This window comes from Amblyraja radiata, chromosome 6 (genome assembly GCF_010909765.2).
Source record: "Amblyraja radiata isolate CabotCenter1 chromosome 6, sAmbRad1.1.pri, whole genome shotgun sequence".
Taxonomy (NCBI): Eukaryota; Metazoa; Chordata; class Chondrichthyes; order Rajiformes; family Rajidae; genus Amblyraja; species Amblyraja radiata.
This window is the reverse complement of record NC_045961.1, coordinates 67,546,077-67,567,928: the sequence shown is the minus strand read 5'-3', so window position 1 is coordinate 67,567,928 and position 21,852 is coordinate 67,546,077. Positions and strand designations below refer to the sequence as shown.

The 21,852-nt window shown below is 41.0% G+C and overlaps 1 protein-coding gene and 1 long non-coding RNA gene across 2 annotated transcripts; both read right to left on the bottom strand.

Annotated features, from left to right (window-relative positions):
• Nucleotides 1-5,723: 5,723 nt before the first annotated feature.
• On the bottom strand, nt 5,724-10,761 carry LOC116974481. The gene is made up of 3 exons (XR_004412372.1): nt 10,751-10,761; nt 6,256-6,265; nt 5,724-6,000 (listed from the first exon to the last, which is right to left on the bottom strand). It is a non-coding gene; the product is annotated as an uncharacterized LOC116974481 (long non-coding RNA).
• Nucleotides 10,762-11,226: 465 nt separating this feature from the next.
• Nucleotides 11,227-16,181, bottom strand: slitrk1 (SLIT and NTRK like family member 1). Its single transcript, XM_033022933.1, has 2 exons — nt 14,319-16,181; nt 11,227-13,568 (listed from the first exon to the last, which is right to left on the bottom strand). The coding sequence occupies exons 1-2, from the start codon at nt 15,013-15,015 to the stop codon at nt 12,172-12,174; spliced, it is 2,094 nt and encodes a 697-aa protein (XP_032878824.1). The 5' UTR covers nt 15,016-16,181; the 3' UTR covers nt 11,227-12,171.
• Between the last annotated feature and the right edge of the window lie 5,671 nt (nt 16,182-21,852).

Here is a 21,852-nt window from a genome sequence, read left to right as displayed (position 1 = left end):
TAGCATGGCTGTATGGTAATTCAAGTTTCACTGCACCTTAATTGATACATGTGATAATAAACTGACCTTTGAACAGTAAAACACTGCTACAGGCCATTTGTCCCACAATGTCTGTGCCAAATATGATACCAAATTAAACTTATCTCTTCTATCTGCATGTGATCTATATCCCTCCATTTGCTGCATATGCATGTGAAAATCTAAAATCCACTATTGTACTTACTTCCAAATTACGCTTGGTAGCGCAGTCCAGTCATCCTTCACGCTCTATGTACAAAGCTTGCCAGCACATCTCCTTTAAACTTTCTCCCTCTGACCTTAAAGCTGTGGCCTTTAGTTTTTTGACAGTTCTACCCTGGGAAAAAGACTCTGACTGTCTACACTATCTATACATCTAATAATCTTATATATTTCTATCAGGTCTCCAATCCCCCACATTATTCCTTTAAGGGGGTGACCATAACTGCACACAATATTCTAAATGCAGCCTAACCTAAGTTTTATGAAGCTGTAACATGACATCTTAATCCTTACATTCAATATCCTGAATGATGAAAACAATTCATGCCTTCATTAACACTCCATCTATCTGGGTTGCCACTTTCAGACAACTATGGACTTTGATCCCAAGATCCCTCTAAACATCAAATTGTTCAGGGTCTCACCATTAATTATATATTTTCCCCTTACATTCCACCTCCCAAAGTTCAAAACCTCACAATTGCTCGGTATAAACTCCACTTGTCATTTCTCCGCGATATCTGGAAATGATCTACATGACAAGTATCTTACATAGCAAATGAAACATAGAAAATAGGTGCAGGAGGAGGCCATTCGGCCCTTCGACCCAGCACCACCATTCATTGTGATCATGGCTGATCGTCCACAATCATAACCCGTGCCTGCCTTCTCCCCATATCCCTTGATTCCACAAGCACCTAGAACTCTATCTAACTCTCTCTTAAATCCATCCAGTGACTTGGCCTCCACTGCCCTCTGTGGCAGGGAATTCCACAAATTCACAACTCTCTGGGTGAAAAGTTTTTTCTCACCTCAGTCTTAAATGACCTCCCCTTTATTGAATTTCCTTTATTGTCATTCAGACCTTTCAGAAATTTTGTGCCTGCAGTCATACATACAATAATACAATAATAGACAACAGAACAGACAGTAAACACAAATTAACATCCACCACAGTGAGTCCACCAAGCACCTCCTCACTGTGATGGAGGCAAAAATCATCTTAGGGCTGCAGCCTCTTCTCTCCTCTTCTCCCTCTGCGCTGAGGCGATACCCCACCGGGCGATGGTAATCAGTCCCGCGGGTCACCGAGCTCCGCGAACGGGCCGGTTCAAACACCGCGGCCCGGGGTGGTCAAAGCTGCCGCCCTCCAGTCCAGCGGACGCAGCTGTTGACGACATCGTCCACTGGCCCGCGGCCGAACCCCGGACTCAGGCCGCCGCCGCTAGAACGGCGTCTCAGCCACCGGAGCACCGTTCCAGCCCCGAACCGGGTCGCACTCACGTGAGCGTCTCAGCCCCGCGACAGGCCGCCCTCACGGGAGCGCCGTTACCCTCGAGCTGGGCCGCCCCCACGGGAGCGCTGTTTCCCTCGGGCTGGGCCGCCCCGACGGGAGCGCCGTTTCCCTCGAGCTGGGCCGCCCGGACGGGAGCGCCGTTTCCCTTGGGCTGGGCCGCCCTCACAGGAGCGTCTCAGCCCCGCACCAGGCCGCCCTCACGGGAGCGTCACAGCCCCTCACGGGAGCGCCGTTCCAGCACCGAGCCGGACCGCCCTCACGGGAGCGAGCCCAGGGCGAGTCCTGACAGGCTCTGCCTCCGGAGCCTCGAGGTCGCCAGCTCCGCCATTAGGCCTCAGCGCAGACGGAGGCAGAGAAGGGGGATACGACAAAAAAGGCGCATTCCCCCGAAGGAAGAGACAACAAGCACTGTTTCAACCCCCCCCCCCCCCACGCACACACACATAAACACCCTAAAAACCAAAAACTTAACTACACAAAACGAAAAAAACAACACAAAAAAGTAAAAACAAACGGACTGCAGGCGAGCCGCAGCCGTTCAACAGCGCCGCCACTTCTAAGACTGTAGCCCTGGTTCTGGATTCGCCCAACATTGGGAACATTTTTCCTTCATCTAGCTTGTCCAGTCCTTTTATAATTTTATATATTTCTATGAGATATCCTCTCATCCTTCTAAACTCCAGTGAATACAAGCCCAGTCTTTTCAATCTTTCCTCAGATGACAGTCCCTCCATTCCAGGGATCAATCTCGTGAACCTACACTGCACTGCCTTAAACGCAAGGATGACATTCCTCAAATTCGAAGACCAAAACTGGACATGATACTCCAGATGTGGTCTCACCCGAGACCTATCCAACTGCAGAAGAACCTCTTTACTCCTATACTGAAATTCTCTTGTGATGAAGGCCAACATTCCATTAACTTTCTTCACTGCCTGCTGTACTTGCACGCCAACTTTCAGTGACTGATGAACAAGGACGCCCAGGTCTCGCTGCACCTCCTCCTTGCCTAACCTAACCCCATTGAGATATTAATCTGCCCCCTTGCTTTTGCCGCCAAAGTGGATAACCTCACATTTATCTATATTATACTGCATCTGCCACGCATCTGCCCACTCACTCAACCTGTCCAGGTCACCCTGCAACCTCCTAACATCCTCTTCACAGTTCACACTGCCATCCAGCTTTGTGTCATCCACAAACTTGCTATTGTTGCTCCTAATTCCCTCTTCCGAATCATTAATATATATGGTAAACAGTTGCGGCCCCAACACCGAGCCTTGCGGCACTCCACTCGCCACTGCCTGCTATTCTGAAAAGGACCCGTTCACTCCTACTCTTTGCTCTCCCAACCAATTTCCTATCCATGTCAACACCCTACCTCCAATACCATGTGCTCTAATTTTAGTCACCAGTCTCCCATGCAGGACCTTATCAAAGGCTTTCTGAAAGTCTAGATACACTACATCCACTGGCACACCTTCATCCACTTTACTTGTCACACCCTCAAAAAATACCAGAAGATTAGTCAAGCATAATTTCCCTTTCATAAATCCATGTTGACTTGGACTAATCATTTTACATAGAAACATAGAAACTTAAAAATAGATGCAGGAGTAGGTCATTCGGCCCTTCGAGCCTGCATCGCCATTCAATATGATCATGGCTGATCATCCAACTCAGTATCCTGTACCTGCCTTCTCTCCATACCCCCTGATCCCTTTAGCCACAAGGGCCACATCCAACTCCCTCTTAAATATAGCAAATTAACTGGCCTCAACTACTTTCTGTGGCTAAGAATTCCACAGATTCACCACTCTCTGTGTGAAAAAAAAAATTCTCATCTCGGTCCTAAAAGACTTCCCGCATATCCTTGAACTGTGACCCCTTGTTCTGGACTTCCCCAACATCAGGAACAAACTTCTTGCATCTCGCTTGTCCAACCCCTTAAGAATTTTGTAAGTTTCTATAAGATCCCCCCTCAATCTTCTAAATTCTAGCGAGTACAAGCCGAGTCTATCCAGTCTTCTTCATTTGAAAGTCCTGCCATCCCAGGAATCAGTCTGGTGAACCTTCTCTGTACTCCCTGTATGGCAAGAATGGATTTCCTCAGATTAGGAGACCAAAACTGTACGCAATACACCAGGTCTTGTCTCACCAAAGCCCTGTACAACTGCAGTAGAACCTCCCTGCTTCTATACTCAAATCCTTGTGCTATGAATGCTAACGTACCATTCACTTTCTTCACTGCTTGCTGCACCTGCATGCCTACTTTCAATAACTGGTGTACCATGACACCCAGGTCTAGTTGCACCTCCCCTTTTCCTAATCGGTCACCATTCATATAATAGACTACTTCCCTGTTCTTGCCACCAAATTTTGCCCACTCACCTAACCTATCCAAGTCACCTTGCAGACTCCTAGCATCCTCCTCACAGCTAACACTGCTCCCCAGCTTCGTGTCATCCTCAAACTTGGAGATGTTGCATTCAATTCCCTCATCCAGATCATTAATATATATTGTAAATAGCAGGGATCCCAGTACTGAGCCTTGCGGTACCCCACTAGTCACTGCCTGCCATTCTGAAAATGACCCGTTTACTCCTACTCTTTGCTTCCTGTCTGCCAGCCAGTTCTCTATCCACATCAATACTGAACCCCCAGCACCGTGTATTTTAAGTTTGCATACCAATCTCTTATGTGTGACCTTGTCGAAAGCCTTCTGAAAGTCCAGATATAACACATCCACTGGTTCTCCCTTATCCACTCTACTAGTTACATCCTCGAAAAATTCTATAAGATTCGTCAGACATGATTTACCTTTCATAAATCCATGCTGACTTTGTCCAATGAATTCACCACTTTCCAAATGTGCTGCTATCCCATCTTTAATAACTGACTCCAGCATTTTCCCCACTACCGATGTTAGACTAACTGGTCTGTATTTCCCCGTTTTCTCTCTCCCTCCCTTTTGAAAAAGTGGGGATACTTTAGCTACCCTCCAGAATCTAAAGTTTTGAAAAATGATCACTAATGCATCCACTATTTCTGCGGCTACTTCCTTCAGTACTCTGGGATGCAATTTATCTGGCCCTGGGGATTTATCGGCCTTTAATCCATTCAATTTACCTAACACCACTTCCCGGCTAATCCGGATTTCACTCAGTTCCTCCATCTCATTTAACCCCCGGTCCCTTGCTATGTCCGGCAGATTATTTATGTCTTCCTTAGTGAAGACAGAACCAAAGTAGTTATTCAATTGGTCTGCCATGTCCTTGTTCCCCATGATCAATTCGCCTGTTTCTGACTGCAAGGGACCTATATTTGTTTTAACTAATCTTTTCCTCTTCGCATATCTATAAAAAGTTTTGCAGTCAGCATTTATGGTCCCTGCCAGTTTTCTTTCATAATCTATTCTCCCTTTCCTGATTACAGTCGTTCTCGCTGCCGCTTTGTCCGACCTGCAATCAAAGACTGCTAAAGTGCTGTTTGCCCTCTTTTTGAAGCTGCACTCAAGACTCACCAAGTCCAGCCAACAGTCGTTCTCACCAAAAATCCTATGGTGGAGCAAGATAGACAACTCCTGCTAAATGCAATGGGCTGATGTGTAGTACGCAACAGAGCGGAACGTGGGCCTTTTTTTCATCCATTTCAGTAACCCGACCCGACTTTGGTTAGCCATCTTGCAGTGTAATCAACGTTGCCGGAGGACAGTTTGTGTTAATAAATTATAATTCTGAAAATGAGAAGATTTTTACCAAATAACTTTTATTTTTACGAGGATGTTTCCGTAACCGGCTTCCGTCTCCGCACTAGTAACTTTGCTCCGCTATGGGATCTTTGGTGTGGAGACGGAAGCCGGTTACGGAACTGGGGCCGAAAATTACCCATGAATCTGTCCATGACCGTACTACGTCTTTTTCGTCAAGTGGTCTATCTTGCTTGCTATATCATCTTTAGTTCTCACTGCTGCTTTGTCCGACCTGCTCTCAAAAACTGCTAAAGTGTCGTTTGCATCCTTTTTATACCTGCTCTACCTGTGACTCACCAAGTCCAGCCAACGGTCGTTCTCACTGCTGCTTTGTCCGACCTGCTCTCAACCTGTGACTCACCAAGTCCAGCCTTCCTCATTTCCTTCAGTTTCACCAATTTTGGTGTTGTCAGCAAAGTTGCTAACCAACCCATCTACATTTACAACCAAATTATTTATATATATATATATATATATCACAGACAATAGAATTGCCAACACAGATCCCTGTAGAACTCCACTGGTCACAGACCTCGTGCCAAAATAACACCATTTCATCACTACCTACTATCTTCTATTAGTAAGCCAGTTCTCAATGCAAACTACCAATTCACCGTGCATCTTAATGTTCTGGATCAGCCTCCCATGTGAGTAAACCCTACTGCGAAGAAGCCTTTCCAATACTCCAATATCTATTTCCCAATAACTGTAGCTCACAATTTATTCTCCCGAGCTCCTGCCTAATAATATTGGAATCTGCCTTACCCCAATTTAATACTTTTCCGCAAGGTCCCGACTTATCCTTATTTATTACTACATTCAAAATTATGGAGCCGTGATAACTGTTACCAAAATGCTCTTGTACTGAACCACCAGTCACCTGGCTTGTTTCCCATACAAAGTCTAGTGTGGCCCCTCCATGAGTTGGGGTATCCACATGCTGTTTCAAGAACCCTCTTGGATACACCTAATATATACTGCCCTGTCTAAGCCTTTTGCACCAAGGAGATCCCTGTCAATATTGCGGAAGTTAAAGCCACCCACTACGACAACCTTGTAAATCTCCCAATCTCTCCTCCCATCTCCAAAAAGTGGGTCTAACCATTGACATGACATTTAACGGCATTATCATTGCTGAATTTCTCACGATCAACATCACAGGACCAACAGTAATTAGAAACTCAAAAGTACCTGCCACAAATATTGTGGCTGCAAAAGCAGATCACAGGCTATATAATCTGGGCGGAATGTTTATGTCCAGACACCCTGAAGTCTTACCGCCATCTACAAGACACAAATCAGAACAGTCACGGAAAACTTCCATTAATTCAAACAAGTGTCGCTCCAATGCCATTCAAAATGCACACAAATTAGTATGCAACACATTTCAATGGTCATATTTACCCAAACCTGCATATTAATCCCATTAATCATTGGCACACATTGGCTACACTACACACTTCAATTACTTGCCTTGGACTCTAGCAGCAGCATTTAGGGTTTCATGTGCATTGGAACATCACCATCTGGAGATGTCCTTCCAAAATGGCCTCAGTAGGTAATGCTACTGTCTCACAGTTCCGGTAACAGATTCCAGATTCATTCCACATCTCTTCAACTATCTGTATGGAATCTCCATGTTTTCTTTGTGACCACGTACATTTTCTCTTGGTTCTGTTCATCTTCTAAATGCTGAAGATATGAGTTCAGGTAGGTTAACTGGCCATGATAAAATCCCCCCTTGTATTAGGTGCATGGTAGAATCAGAAGGGAGTAGGTGGAAATCTAGTGAGATGCATAAGAATTTATTTTCACAAAAAGTGGCAAATTTTCTATCCGAGTGGTTGTGGAACCAGTCACTGGAAGTATTTATATAGGAGGTTGATATTTTTTTGATAGATCAGGGAATGAGAGCTATGGGGAACTGGCAGAAAAAGAGACCTTGGGCGATCAGCCATGAGCATATTGTATGACGAGGCAGGTTTGAATGGCCAAGTGGTATATCCTGCTCCAATTTTCTTGTGTTGCTGTTGTCAAATGCACCTTATTCTGATTGAGTATATTTTTACTGTGTGCATACTGCCACACTGAGCCACATGAAGTACATCACTGTTTCAAGTCCAATATTGAATTTGCTTAATCTAGCTGGAAAATTGTGCAGACACATGATTTCTTCTATGCTGATGCGTGCCTTTACTGAAAAAGAAATGTGTGTGGATGTGAGATTACCATTCTGCTGTGTGATGATTTTTTTCTATGACAAAGCAACGTCCCCTAATTCGCTGTCATAATTCTCAATGAAAAGTGGCCTTTTAATGAGATGAATATTATACCATCAATAATCCATGAATTAAGAAGTTGAGAAAATTAAAACCAATAAAGCCGGCACATTAACTCAGTGCTGAATTGAAAACTCAAGAACAATTGAAACATGAGCATCTTATTACATGACCAGCATTTGTTCAGTGCAAACACACATTTGCATAAAATACAAGAATAACGCATAAACAAAAAAAAAATCAGTCAAAAATTAAATAACAATTCTAGTCTTAATGAAACAAACAGTAGCATTGAATAATCATTTAGCAATATCACACCCTTGCATCTATTGATTCTTAGGTCCACTGATGACTACTAAAAAATTAGCCAATGAAGACAATTATTTTACTTTTACATTTTTTTCATTGAACACATATGAACATTATTCAATCTATTATACCAATTCTTTCCATAAGTCACATACAGCGGATAGTATGATTTCCTCTAACTGGTACATTTAATCACTTGATGGAAATATTTATATGCACACTTACTGATCCAACACATTACAATGTCGTTACATCCAAACTATCTCCAAAGTGGCATTTCTGGACCAAATTCCATGGACAACAATATATTGCTCTATAATCATCCCATCAATGGTAGTGTGGACAGGTGGTGTAGTGGCATTGTATTTGAGTACCTAATTATCTTGGTCCATATTTATCCCTATATGATATAATAATCTACATAACTAAAAGGCATAATTCAAGTAGGGTTCTTAATTCTGGCCTGATGCATCCATTGAATGTCCTCATCAAGATAATGTAAGTCAATAAAATGCATGAGCCACATGAGACTAATACAAGTATTGATGTAGCCCTGAAAGTAATGTTCAAATTGAGCCAGTCAAATTATTAATTCTTCCTGAGGATCTTTCCATTACTTCACAAAATATTCTCCAAGGTAAAAGTATGTAGATAAGTCTGTAAACAGTAATTATCCCAGCAATTCACATGTGCTTTTCTCATTATGTCTCTCCTTGTTAAAATCATTGATATTACCAAACATTTAATCAGCTTCAGTTTAGACATTAGGATTTAATTTCTTCATGTCGATGTTTTTGAGTTCAGTATTCCCCTTTAGTATCATTTTATTGTGTTTTGCTTTATATTCTGCTCATTTGTTTTCTCTTCCTGATCTTACAATGGGTCCGTCTGATATGTTAATTTAGCTGTTTTATTTGCAGATGTGCTAAATGGGGCCCTTTCTCAAGCACCAATGGATTCCTAGTGCATTAAAGTAGGACTGATTGATTTTCACTCAGTTGAAACTATTTGATAAATAGGATGATTTAATTTCCACCACAGTGTCCCAATTAATTTTGCTACCAATGTGTTCTGAAAACGGTGATTCCCTAACAGTCAAATCTATCCCCTCTTCATTAAGAAAACCAGAACATCACTAATTTTCTCATTGGTAATGAAATGTCTAATTAGCAAAGGCATCCAATTATCTGAAAAAAATCTACTTTTCTCTAAATGCTCTATTCTAGTGTAACGAGAATAGACCTTCATCAAGGGCTTTGAAAATGTGCCAAGCTTCCGTGACCCTGGAGGAAAACATATACTCACAGATCATTTTCCAGTAGACATTAAAAAGTCAGCTAATCTTTGAAAATGTTATATGTGTTTGCCGTTAAAGCAATCCTGCAGGATAATTGAGGACAGCACTGTACCTGATTTCAAATCATAAGATTTCAAAAATAATAATAATGCTGATGCTCTATCCAAAGGCACAATGGAAAGAATTAAATCCTTCCTTCTTTCTCTGTTCATACTCATCCTTTTCCCCTTTATGACCTGGTGGTACATGTACTATTCACTTTTCCACAGAACCTACTCCATGTTCCCACCACTTCCCCCAACCTGGTCTGCTTTCACCACCACCACTGCTATATATATGCCAACTGTATTTCTTATCTATTTTCTGCTAGGAAAACAATATTGACACTAGCACACACTGCAGTTAATTTTATGATCAGTGGTAGGAACACGGACACAGAACTGAGAAGAGAACCATTAATAGTCCTCGCTCTCTTCGTTTCAGTTATGTTCATGTGCAATGTTGCTCATAATATTTCCCTCTGCCTTCCTCTCTAGTCCTTGTTCTCAGCCTCTTACACCCTTTATTTGAATGTAATGCTCCAAATCTTCAGTGTTAGAAATAAATCAGGTTTGAGAATTAACATTCATTTCAGTACATCTTAAATTATCCCAGATTATTACAGGATCCTTTCAGTTACTGCAGTACAAAAAAAATTCTCTATTTGTCCTTAAAATAATTCACAAAGGCCTGTAAAATCACAAGGTTAATATTGGCATACAAATAGTTAAGATGATTATATAAAATATCTTTATCTAGTACTTGGACATAGACATTAAAGCATTACATTATGCATTAAAATAGCAGGGTAAAGAATATTATACAAATCTGTTCAACATTTACACGTTAATTTTCACACTGTATGTTTAGTTATTAGTACTTGAAAACTGTACTCCTGTATCAGTAACATTTTTAAAAATTATTTTTACATTAATGCTGTTTTAAATGGTCATCAGATGGATGGTTATTTGACTTGTCAAAAGCATAGAACAAAAATCATCACTTCTCTTACATGTATAATCTCCCGTCTTAATATCCCAGCTCCATATTTATCATTTTTTATATTTTCTTCTGACATACAAGGCCAAATGACCCCGACAAGACCTCACTGACCCTGAGAACAATCCAATCTATACTGTTCCCCTACGAAAAACCGCCACCTCCACATAAACTATCCCTCTTGCACATAAACATCTATCGATCATCCACATATTACCTTCTCTGCACACACATCACCCCATCCTCCACATGCACCTTCCTCCTCCACATACATCCTCTTTTCAATGTAAACCATCACTCCTCACTCCTTCTCCGACTCTGTTTGTAGCAAACCACCCCTTACTTCACATAGGACAGAACTCAAGCCTGCTTGTTTATAAATTCTGAGGATTACAACAGCACTCTTGTTTTTTGAACAAAGGTATTTTATGAACTGAGGAACCATTTACTGTGAATAAATTCCATTAGGAAAGTATCCAATGCCAAGGTTGCCAGCACTTTGCACTATCAGTCCAATGTGCTGACCATTTAAATGACACTGTAGCTCACAGATCAATTCAAACCAAATGTTGATTACTTCTATAACCAAGTAAAGCCTTGCAATTATCTATGGGGAACACTTAAATGCTGCTGTCATGGAAAAACACCATGGTCACTTCGGAGCATTTTGGAATATTTCAGGGTCTCCCAAAGTTTAAACAGCTGCAAAATAAATGAGATGGTGATTTATAAATATTTAACACTATGGATAAATGTGAAAAAATGTCTTCATGCAGCTGGGATTATGCTCCGATGAGGACTAAATAACTAAATGAGTCTTCAGATTAAACCAGTCATTTTAATGTTGAAAAAATTTGCCACTATAAAACTAAAATAATCTTATTAAATGTCCTCTAAGTGCCACCTCCATAGCATTTTTCATTTTATTATGTGACAAAATGATGACTTGAATAAAATAGTTTACATTGTATCACTGAAGCAGCCTGAGCAATAGAATGACATTAATTGGTCATGCTTAAGTGTACTTGATTTATTTATTCCCAAGTTTAAAAAAATGAATATTCCATTGGCCATTTGAATTCCATTACCACGGTACAAAACATAATAACTGCACTAAAATTTTGATGAGAATAGGCATTAGCAAATATAAAATAACACCAAAAACATGGAAAAATTCATAATATAACTTAAATAATTATTAACCATGCATGAACAAATATGGCCCAAAACAAGATGAACTTGCAGCTTACACCTTATCTAAGCAATAATAGCACAAACTGCACAATTATAATCACAGCAAAAATAAACAGGGGAAGGTCACTGTGATCAATACTGGATACGTGACTTCATAGAATATAATTAGTACTCATGAATGGAGCATAGTAATAGCTATTTATTCCAGCTATGTAGTGTATCCCCGTGGTGTTGAGTTCATGCATGACATGCATCACTTGTTTCTACTTAGACAGTTCTGTACAATACATTCATGCGTTCGTGCAACTTTACAACTGTAAAAGCTAACTGCTGTTATCTACTGCTCCCTCCCCCCATTTTGTGTATTCTTTTTACAATTCTCCCATATCTCCAAATGACAACAAATGTTCTTTATATTTTTTATACAACTGATTAATTGTTATATACATTCGGAATATCAACATGAAATGCGCACAGGAAAGCAACAACATTATTCCAGTGCTTACTTCCGAAATACACCTGTGTTTCACAGCAGGAGAAAAAAAGGTTAGTTCTAAAAGGTATATGTACTTTTGTAATATGTCTGCTATTTATTGTTCATTAGAAAGCTGAGTTCAACATTCTGTTGCAGATTTTTTTTAGCAGAAGCCTATGGTAACATTATTTACATCTGGAGCCTTTACCCTTCAACGCATGAACCTCATTTCCAGATAAACGTGCTGCTTTAAATCACACTCTATATTTTCAATATTTTATTTCATGAAGCCTAGTCTGAAAGGGTGTGTGCAACACAATCATAAACTCTATGAGGTCCCTCTGCATGGTAAGGCCCATTGTGCCAGTAAGAATCACAGACTGTTTGCAAGGAGTTTATTTCTGAAGCAGAGGAGTTGGTATCCCTTTTTCTCGATCTCTTACGGTTTCTCAAGATAAACACAAGCATGCCAACCACTGTAAAGGCAGATGTAACAAAGACAAGTAAAAGGCCAGGTACCAGCACTGAAATAGAAACTCTGCTGGTCTCCAAGTATGGATTTACATGAGTCCCTGTCTCTGTTGATATGGTAATGTTACTGGATGAGGAAAACGTTAGATGGATTTTTGCATATAACTCTGGGCACATCAGCTCATTGCTTATCGACTTAAAATCTCTGTCCCAAAATTCTTCAGGAGATGCACATTTTAATTCACTTACAACGACATCAGTGCCCATCCTCTCCACCCATAGTTTGAAAGCTATGATATTACAGGAACAATCCCATGGATTTCCATGAAGGTCAATTTGCACAACAGAAGTTAATTGATCCAAAACTCCAGTAACTGGGAGATACATAAAATAATTGGTGTGCAGACTTAGCTTGGAGAGAGAGACGGAAGAAAATACATCTACAGGCAAAGATTTCAATAAATTGTTATGCAAGAACAATTCTCTCAGATTTGACATCCAATTAAATGTGCCTGGTAGGATCAACTGAATTAAGTTGAACTCCAAGTTTAGATACTCTGTATTTTGAAGCCCTGCAAACATATCAGGGAGCAGAATTTCCAAGTTATTATTATCCAGATACAGCCAACGCAAATTGGTGAGATTACAAAAGGTGTTGTTTTCTATTAACTTAATGGCATTATTTCCCAAATCCAACAAAGTCAAACCGCTGTAGTCCAAGAAATGAGTCTTCCTTATGATTCCTATATTGTTCTGTCTGAGAAAGAGTTCCTGCGCTTTTAATGGTTTTGGATGGAGATCAGCTACACTCTCAAGTTTGCTGCCCCTGCAGTTAACCTCAAAACCTGATTCGACATTGGTGATAGAACAGCTGCAAGCTGTTGGGCATCCAGTTAATACATGGGGATTGCTACTGCCATTAGGTACAACTGCATTGGCTGAAGGTCTTGTCCTCAGTTGCCAGTTTCCGCGTGGCTTTGATACTCCTTTGTGCACTGATGCTGAAGTCGGTGGCCGTGGATGCTGAGCAGCAGGAGTCGGAGGCAGCCCTGACGGCCGCTGAGTAGGAGGAGCAACAAGACTTAAATCATTTTCATTCTGCGAGGGGCATAGATCGAACGCGGATGTCTCATTCAAGTCGTTTCCTTGCAATCGCATGGGTGCCTCGCAAACTACTCTTCCAATCAAAGCCGAATGTGAGATGTGCTCAAGCCATTCTTGAAGGGAAAAACAATGTAAATTGGAGATGTTCCTCATAGTTTGCTACATTAACCAATGCTAGTCACCATCACACTGTTAATGTATACATTACAAAACATGTATTAAAATGACTGTGTTAAGTATTAACATAAAACAGTTCTGGCTACAATTTGGATTACTTTATCCTGTTAAACTAGATGATGAAATAGAAGGCATTCATAATATGTAAATATCATTATCCAAGTTCTCAATTTTACCAATATTTGATGTTAGGCCTGGGAAGCAACAATTTTGAAACAAAAGCATTATCAGAAGATGTCAAATGGCAGCAAAATGGGCACATAACAAAAGGATATATCTCAAAAATGAATGCTGTATGCGGCTAGTGAGCATCTCTGCAACGGGGTACGTTTTCAAAGCACACAGCTGTAACCTACATGTTATGAGCTAGATTTATCCACCCATTCACCTCTTTCCTGCTTTTCATCCCATTATGTGCAAAATCTGCGTGGGTCAGTTCAAACACTTTTGTGATGTGAAATCGTTTACTTCACACTTGGCACAAACTGTCAGAACTTAATGTACCCCCTCTAGCTACCTTCAATGAACACAGACAGGCCGCTGCTGTTTTATTGTAACAGCTTTGTGTTCAGTCGCCCCTTTACCCAACTCCGCCATCTAGGGACCATAATAAGTAATCCTCATCAGCATTATTAAAAAAAAGAAATCCCCATGTTTTAATCCCAAAACTGGCCTTCTCACCTCACCTTTAAGGGGCAGAAGATTGCACGTACAGTCCCAGGGGTTGTCCTCCAGCAGAATTTCAGCGACACCGGGAATGAGTTCCAAAATCCCTTCGTAGGGCAGGATCTTTAGCCTGTTTCCTCGGAGATCCAGGTGTGTGATGGGCACATTTTGGAACAGGTCAGCCGGGAGCGAAGTAATGAGGTTGTCATTTAAAATCAGGACCTCCAGCGCGTTGAGGTCCCGGAAAGCCCCGGGGTCGATGTCCCGGAGCAGGTTGAAGTCCGCCTGGAGATACTCCATGTCGTCCAGCCCCAGGAAGGTGTGCCTCCTGAAACCTTTAATCTTGTTGTTATTGATGTGAAGCCTCTTCACCAACTGCAGCCCCAAGAAAGCTCCCGGGATGATGTCGTGCAGGCCGTTGTTCTCCAGGTGCAAAGTGACCGCGTTGTAAAAGTTGGCGAACTCGTTGGGGAAGAGTTTGGACAGCGAATTGCCATGCAAGAAGAGTTGATAGAAGCGGGAGGTGGGCGCGCTGCAATGTTGCAGGTCGGTAATGCCTCTTTTCTCGCAGTCGATGTGCAGCACACCTTCCACCTCAATGCATGAGCACATCTTCTCGCAAAGGTCCGTAGTCGTATTGCCCCAGGCAAACCCCAGAATGATTTGCACCAACACAAACCACGGCACCATTTTCAAACAGTGGCATCTGCCCCCCATCTCATGTCATGAATTGCTTCAGTTGAATTGTTTATAAAACATGCATAAAATAAAATTTAAAAATCAGTTTCAGCTTGTTTTTGTTTTAAAATTACGTATAAATATAAAGCAAAGAGGATCCGAGCTCGGAAAGTATCACAATCGTTTGTCAATCGGGATAGCGGGGTGAGTGGATACGTACCACCAACAGGAAGGCAAGACACAGCCCCGGTATTTGTCTAAAGAGAGAGGCATTAGATAAACCAAACAATAAGCAAGTGCATAATCAGGCTTTGCTAATCCATCGCGGTTACTCGCGGTTCCCCGGCTTTCGATGTCACTGTCTCCCGCCGGCGATAACTATATAATCCGGGCTCATTCAGTCGCGTTTGGATTCAGATGCCACCCGACTGGAGAGCGCAAAGTGCTGGAGGGAGAGAAATTCTGCAATATCTGCATATTCCGCCACCTCTTTGCCGCCTTTTTCTCTCTCTCGGTCGGGGATGCGACTGTGATCGTTTTTCAGTTTAGTGTCCACTGGAAGAGCTAACACTCTCTGCTGAGTCGTGGTGGCACAAAAAAAACGTCTGATCAGGCGATCGGTGGAAGAAAAAAAAATCAATTCACACCAGCAGCCAAATGTTGGCGTAAAAGCTGTCGATTCCGTTTAGCTTAACCCGATTTACTTGGAAGAGTTATCTCCCCACCTCCCTCCTTCCGACCTCTCTGTTGGCAAATTAGATTTTGACGTATTCTTTAACCCACAGCTTGGATTCAATTAGAGAAGCAACGAGCCACCGTTATATTACCAAGGGGTAGCTATATCGCTCGCTATTCCTGTTTATTGCGGTGAATTCCTCGGATATTGTACCTCGCTGCTCGGTGCAGTACCTCTCGCAGACACTTCAGCAGAGGTCTGGATCAGAAGCGTGGATGTTAACAGGGAGCCTGTTACCATAGATCTTGGCACGTATGAGGCTGTGTGGCTATGTTATGTGCGTATGTACATCGGGTTGGATGCATACACGCAGTTATCTGTTCCTTACGTACAACACCCAGGCGTATGTCAATCCATATTTAAACTGGACGCCCCCACCCCACGTTATTTTTTTTGGAAAAGGATGACGCTTTTTGAGCAACTTTCCTGTTTAACTGGGAGAGCCGGGTGGCAGTTCTACTAACTTTGTCTTGCAGATGCTTGTTGTCTTGCAGATGCTTGCATCGTGATTAGAAATAAATGCTAATTGGCAAATGCGATCTCTCGAGGAAATAAAATAAAAGGCGACGGGAAACAGCACCGTTCGCGTGAATTGCACAGTGAACAAAAGCTCCAATTGTTCCTAATCCACTCCGAGCAGGGCGCTCTCGTTGCCAGTCTGCGGGACCCAGCTGTATGTTCATTTGATTTTTGTTTTGTTTTTCGGGGTGGGTGGGTGGTTGGTTGGGGGGGGGGGGGGGGATGGGTCGTTGCATAATATTGCAAGGGTTTCCCCTTTAACCGTGCTTTCTTTTATAACCAGAATTAGACATTGTAAGGGGAAATCAAATGTATTTGGAGAAGGCAAAAACAGCTGCCGCAGTTTACTGAGCCAGATCAGTAAAAAGATTCCGAAAATGGCAGCAAAATATCACTGAAGCAACTATTGTAACGTTATTGCGTATACAGACTTCGGATGCCTTTACATTCCGATACAATTCGCAATGTGATGCCTTAGACCGGGGGGAAAAACCCTCCTGCTTTGGATTTAAATGACAATCTGTTTATTGCTGTCATATTAAGTGTGAGGTAAAATCTAACCGAGAAACGAACTGCTTTGATCTAAAGAATCTGCAGAAAATTTGCAATTAGGCTGATCAGCGATGATTTTTTTACCCTGTTCGCGAACATACAATGGGATTCCGATTTCGGAACGGCGAGACAACTACCATGGAATGCAAACGTTACTTCATTAAACTGCATTTTGCAAGAGCATTTTAAATATACACGATTGATGATGTGCAGTTTTAAAAGGGTGTTATGTTTTTTTTCTCTCTCTGGAAATGAATGCATGCAAATATTATTTATCCGAACTATGCGGAGTATAATATAATAAGCTAAACAAAACCGTGAAGCTCTTACGTCCTTCTTAGTTACCATTGCAAAGAAAACAACCTGTCAAAATAATACCAAATTACGAAACAAAATCATGTAATAATGCACACCCTAAAACCTCCGCTGAGATTCTAATAAAGAAAAGTTTGATTGACACCAAATAATGAAAAGTTACAAAAATAAAATTACAAAAGGCATTCATCCCACTGTTATTAGGTTAATTTACTTAAGGTTATTTAGCATGTGATCAATATATTGATATATCTAAGAAAATATTGCCTTGGTAGATTATAGCTTTGGTCCTACCTAATTTAGCATGAGACATTATGTACTTCTAAGCTTGCATTTAAGGCTCATTAAGAGGCGAGCAGCATTGTTCATAGATGTGGATAATTTCTGACCTATAATGCGAACTGTAGGGGAGAGATTATTTTATAAAAGGCATAGAGATGCCACGAACAGCCTACGCCATCCTGCTGCAGCATCTGCAAAGGCAACCTGAAGCAAATGAAGATTGATGACAAACAAGGAAAGTTAATAATGAGAGGGTAGAGGCTGATGCAGCACATGCAGTCTGCACAACAGCAATTCATACTGGAAGGAAGCTGTCACCGCTGCATTACTCAGCTCTTTATATTTTACGCATTTAACACAAAGTAAACAAAAAAAAGAATCAAGACTGCATATAAAGCATTCTGGTTCTATTGTACTTAAAACTAGTCTATTTTTAAATATAGCATTCATTATCAAAATGCAGTTTGCAGCAAATGCCATTATGCCTGATGTAAAAGGCTTATTGAATTGGCTCTTGAAACAATCTACTTGAATTAACAACATCCATGGTTTATAACTAATTTCAGAGCTGATGATTTATTTCACCAATGCTACCTAATTTTGTGTTACACTTTATTTTACAACATCCTGCACCCTGATCAGTATTTGAAAGCTTGATTATAGTAACATTGCTTCTAGGGAAGGGAAGAGATTTGATCTTTTTTTTCGCCTTCCATCACAGTGATGAATGTGGAGGAGTCACTGTGGTGGATGTTTATGTTAAAATGTATTTTGCGTGTTCCGTTCCTTTTTATTTGTATGACTGTCTTGACAAATTAAATTCCTCTGAGCGAAGGAAATAGGCAAAGTTTCGGGCCGAAACGTTGCCTATTTCCTTCGCTCCATAGATGCTGCCGCACCCGCTGAGTTTCTCCAGCACTTTTGTCTACGTTCGACTTTCCAGCATTTGCAGTTCCTTCTTGAAAATGAAATTCCCTGTATGCTGCAAAACATACTTGGCTAATAAAGTATCATTGTGATTGTGATTGTGATTGGTAGCTTGAACAAAACGCTTAGTTGCAACAACCTTGAAGCTGCAGTGTTGGATTTAACACCAGACACTTAGCATTCTGTTTGCTAGCTTCACTGGTGTTTGCACTTTGACAGATAGCTGAAGAGTATCGCATGACAGAAAGGCAAAAACAATAGTGTGGAGCAAGAAGAACTCTTCTCGGTTAGAACTGGGCATGAATGCTTCCCGCCTGAAAGGTAATTAGAGGAACACAGCTCACAGCACACAGACTCTGTGTACAAGAAGGCACAGCAACGCCTGTTCCTGCTGAGGAAACTCAGGAGCTTTGATGTCAGACAGGACATTTTAACAGCTGTCTATAAATCACTTATAGAATCTGTACTCACCTTTAACATCACATCCTGGTTCACCCTCACCTTTGTCAAAGACAAATCAAAGCTTTCCCGGATCATCAATCACGCAAGTAAAATAACTGGCAAAACTCAAAATCAATTATCAGTACTCCACACCCAGGCAGTTAAAAGGAAAGCCAACCTCATTACACAGGATCCCACCCACCCCCTGCACAAGTCCTTCCAACTTCTGCCATCAGGCCGCCGATATAAAGTCCCCCTATCCAAGAAAAACATCCACAAAAACTCATCATACCCATTGCCATAAACAGCTTAAATAAAAAATGAACAAGGGACAAATTAACCCTGATGCACTGTCACTTTACACGTATCCACAACTTTTATCTTGTCTATTTTTACAGTTTCTAATCTTTATACTTGCTTTTAAGATCTATACACACTGTGTGTGCTCGCAGAAATCTGTGTTGTATGACTGCTTATCAGTACATTGTCCTGGTTATATGTTGAGCCACGTCCAAGAAGATTTTCTGTTACGACAGACAATAAAGTTTTCTGAATCTGAATCTGAACTGGTAAACTCCAAGGACTCATTAACAATTTGCCCAATGGGAAGGGTACTCTGCCCACAAGGAGGATGAGTTGGGAATAATGGTTTGGTTTAGAATAACCTTCATAATGATGGGTTGATGTAAAGAGCTGCATCATCTATATTTATGAGAATAAAATTCAGTGTTTGGAATCTTGAATACCAGCAATGTCTACAGACAAATATCAATTATGTTACAGGTTAAATGTTTTAAGGACCAGTGGGAATGTTTTTTTGCAAATGTGCCTCTGGAATTCACCAGATCAGGACCAGAGATTTCCACTACAATTAAGACTAGTGTAAATTAGGTTTCTGCAATTTTTTGCATTTGGTCATGTTGCTATTGCTGAATTGCATTTACTGAAAGTTTGCTTCCCCCATGGAACTGGACACAGCCTCAGAATGAATGAATCCACTTGTTGTGCCATTCCCAAGTCCACAATGAGTTGAATAATAGAGCTTTGATTTTAAATGTTTTGCAGAATTTATTTAAACTTATTTTATTAATCATTGTTTAATAACTGTCTAAATCAATACGATTTGTAAATAGTTCAACATATTTTTATTTTTAGTCATTTTTAATTGCTAAAAGCTATATTACCTGCAGATTAAAAAAAGGCAGTCAAATTAAAATCCTTGTATTTGTAAGTATACATATTTTGTGAAATTGTACCATTATCACTTTTAAGTAGGTTACTTTAAAATGTATTAATGCAGTATATGTATTGTTTAAAGACAGGACTGAATAGCTATGAAGCATTTTATGGAAGTATGGAATGTTTCACAATTGGTGATATGAAAGTGATTTTGAATATTGCTTTTTTCAATACTATGCACAATTTTAAGCAACATGAGTGCCTGCATCATTAATTGTGCCCAAAGAACCAAAGAAGAAACCCTTAGCTAGAATATGCTCAACATCTGAGCTGGGGTAGACAAAAAATGCTGGAGTAACTCAGCGGGACATGCTGCATCTCTGGAGAGAAGGAATGGGTGACGTTTCGGGTTGAGACCCTTCTTCCGACTGATGTCAGGGGAGTGGGTGAGACAGAGATAGAATGTAGTCGGCGACAGTCAGACTGGTGGGAGAACTGGGAAAGGGGAGGGGTGGAGAGAGAGGGAAACCAAAGGGTATTTGAAGTTAGAGAAATCAATGTTCATACCGCTGGGGTGTTACCCTCCCAAGTGAAATATGAGGTGCTGCTCCAATTTGCGCTGGGCCTCACTCTGACAATGGAGGAGGCTCAGGACAGAAAGGTCAGATTGGGAATGGGAGGGGGAGTCAAAGTGCTGAGCAACCGGGAGATCAGGTAGGTTAATGCAGATCGGAGCTGGGGTAGTGAATTGAAGAGATTGTCAGAAATCAAGAAGTAATGCATTTTTTGTTGTTAATTGTATTCTGTTCATTACAGTTCTACATTCACAGCAGAAGACACACCTTTATAGATAGCTTTGTGAAAAGTTTGTTTCTTTTTGGTATATTAAACTTTATTTTAGAACACAGAAATGCATCAGGATAGAACATATTGTCCTCCACCTGTTATATCATAGAATTCCAATGGAACTATTCTATTTTATGCTACTTAAGTAATTTGGTGAGGAAAACAATCTATCCTCTTCAATTTGCTTACTCCACCCACCTCTATTCTTGCCATTGACAGTTTGCTGCATTCCGCACGTCACCACTGCTTTTGTGAAATATTGAAAACAAAATTGTCTGTTCACCATTTATGTTCTAAGTTCAAGGTTATTTATCATATTGATTTTCAGGTTGTGTCAAGAAATTCATAGAGCTTAGCATCTGTGCTGATTGCAAGCTTCAACTATTTTCTATTGAGCTTTTATAAAAATCTTTTTTATTGGTGTCTCCTCATCGCAATATTAGCTCAGTTGACCTCTTCTAGTACTGCTCAGTTATCCTCCTTTGTGTCATTCCAAAGCCAGGATTCTCTCTCTGAAGAACATAAGAAAATAAATCATAATAACATAAGTACATAAGAAAATAAATAAATAGGTACAGCAGGCAGTGAAGAAAGCGAATGGCATGTTGGCCTTTATAACAAGAGGAATCTAATATAGGGGCAAAGAGGCCCTTCTGCAGTTGTACAGAGCCTCAGTGAGACCACACCTGGAGTATTGTGTGCAATTTTGGTCCCCTAATTTGAGGAAGGACATTTTTGCTATTGAGGGAGTGCAGCGTAGGTTTACAAGGTTAATTCCCGGGATGGCGGGACTGTCATATGCTGAGAGAATGGAGCAGCTGGGCTTGTGCACTCTGGAGTTTAGAAGGATGAGAGGGGTCCTCATTGAAACATATAAGATTGTTAAGGGTTTGGACACGCAAAAGGCAGGAAACATATTCCCGATGTTGGGGGAGTCCAGAACCAGGGGCCACAGTTTAAGTATAAGGAGTAAGCCATTTAGAACGGAGATGAGGAAATACTTTTTCTCACAGAGGGTGGTGAGTCTGTGGAATTCTCTGCTTCAGAGGGCGGTGGAGGCGGGTTCTCTGGATGCTTTC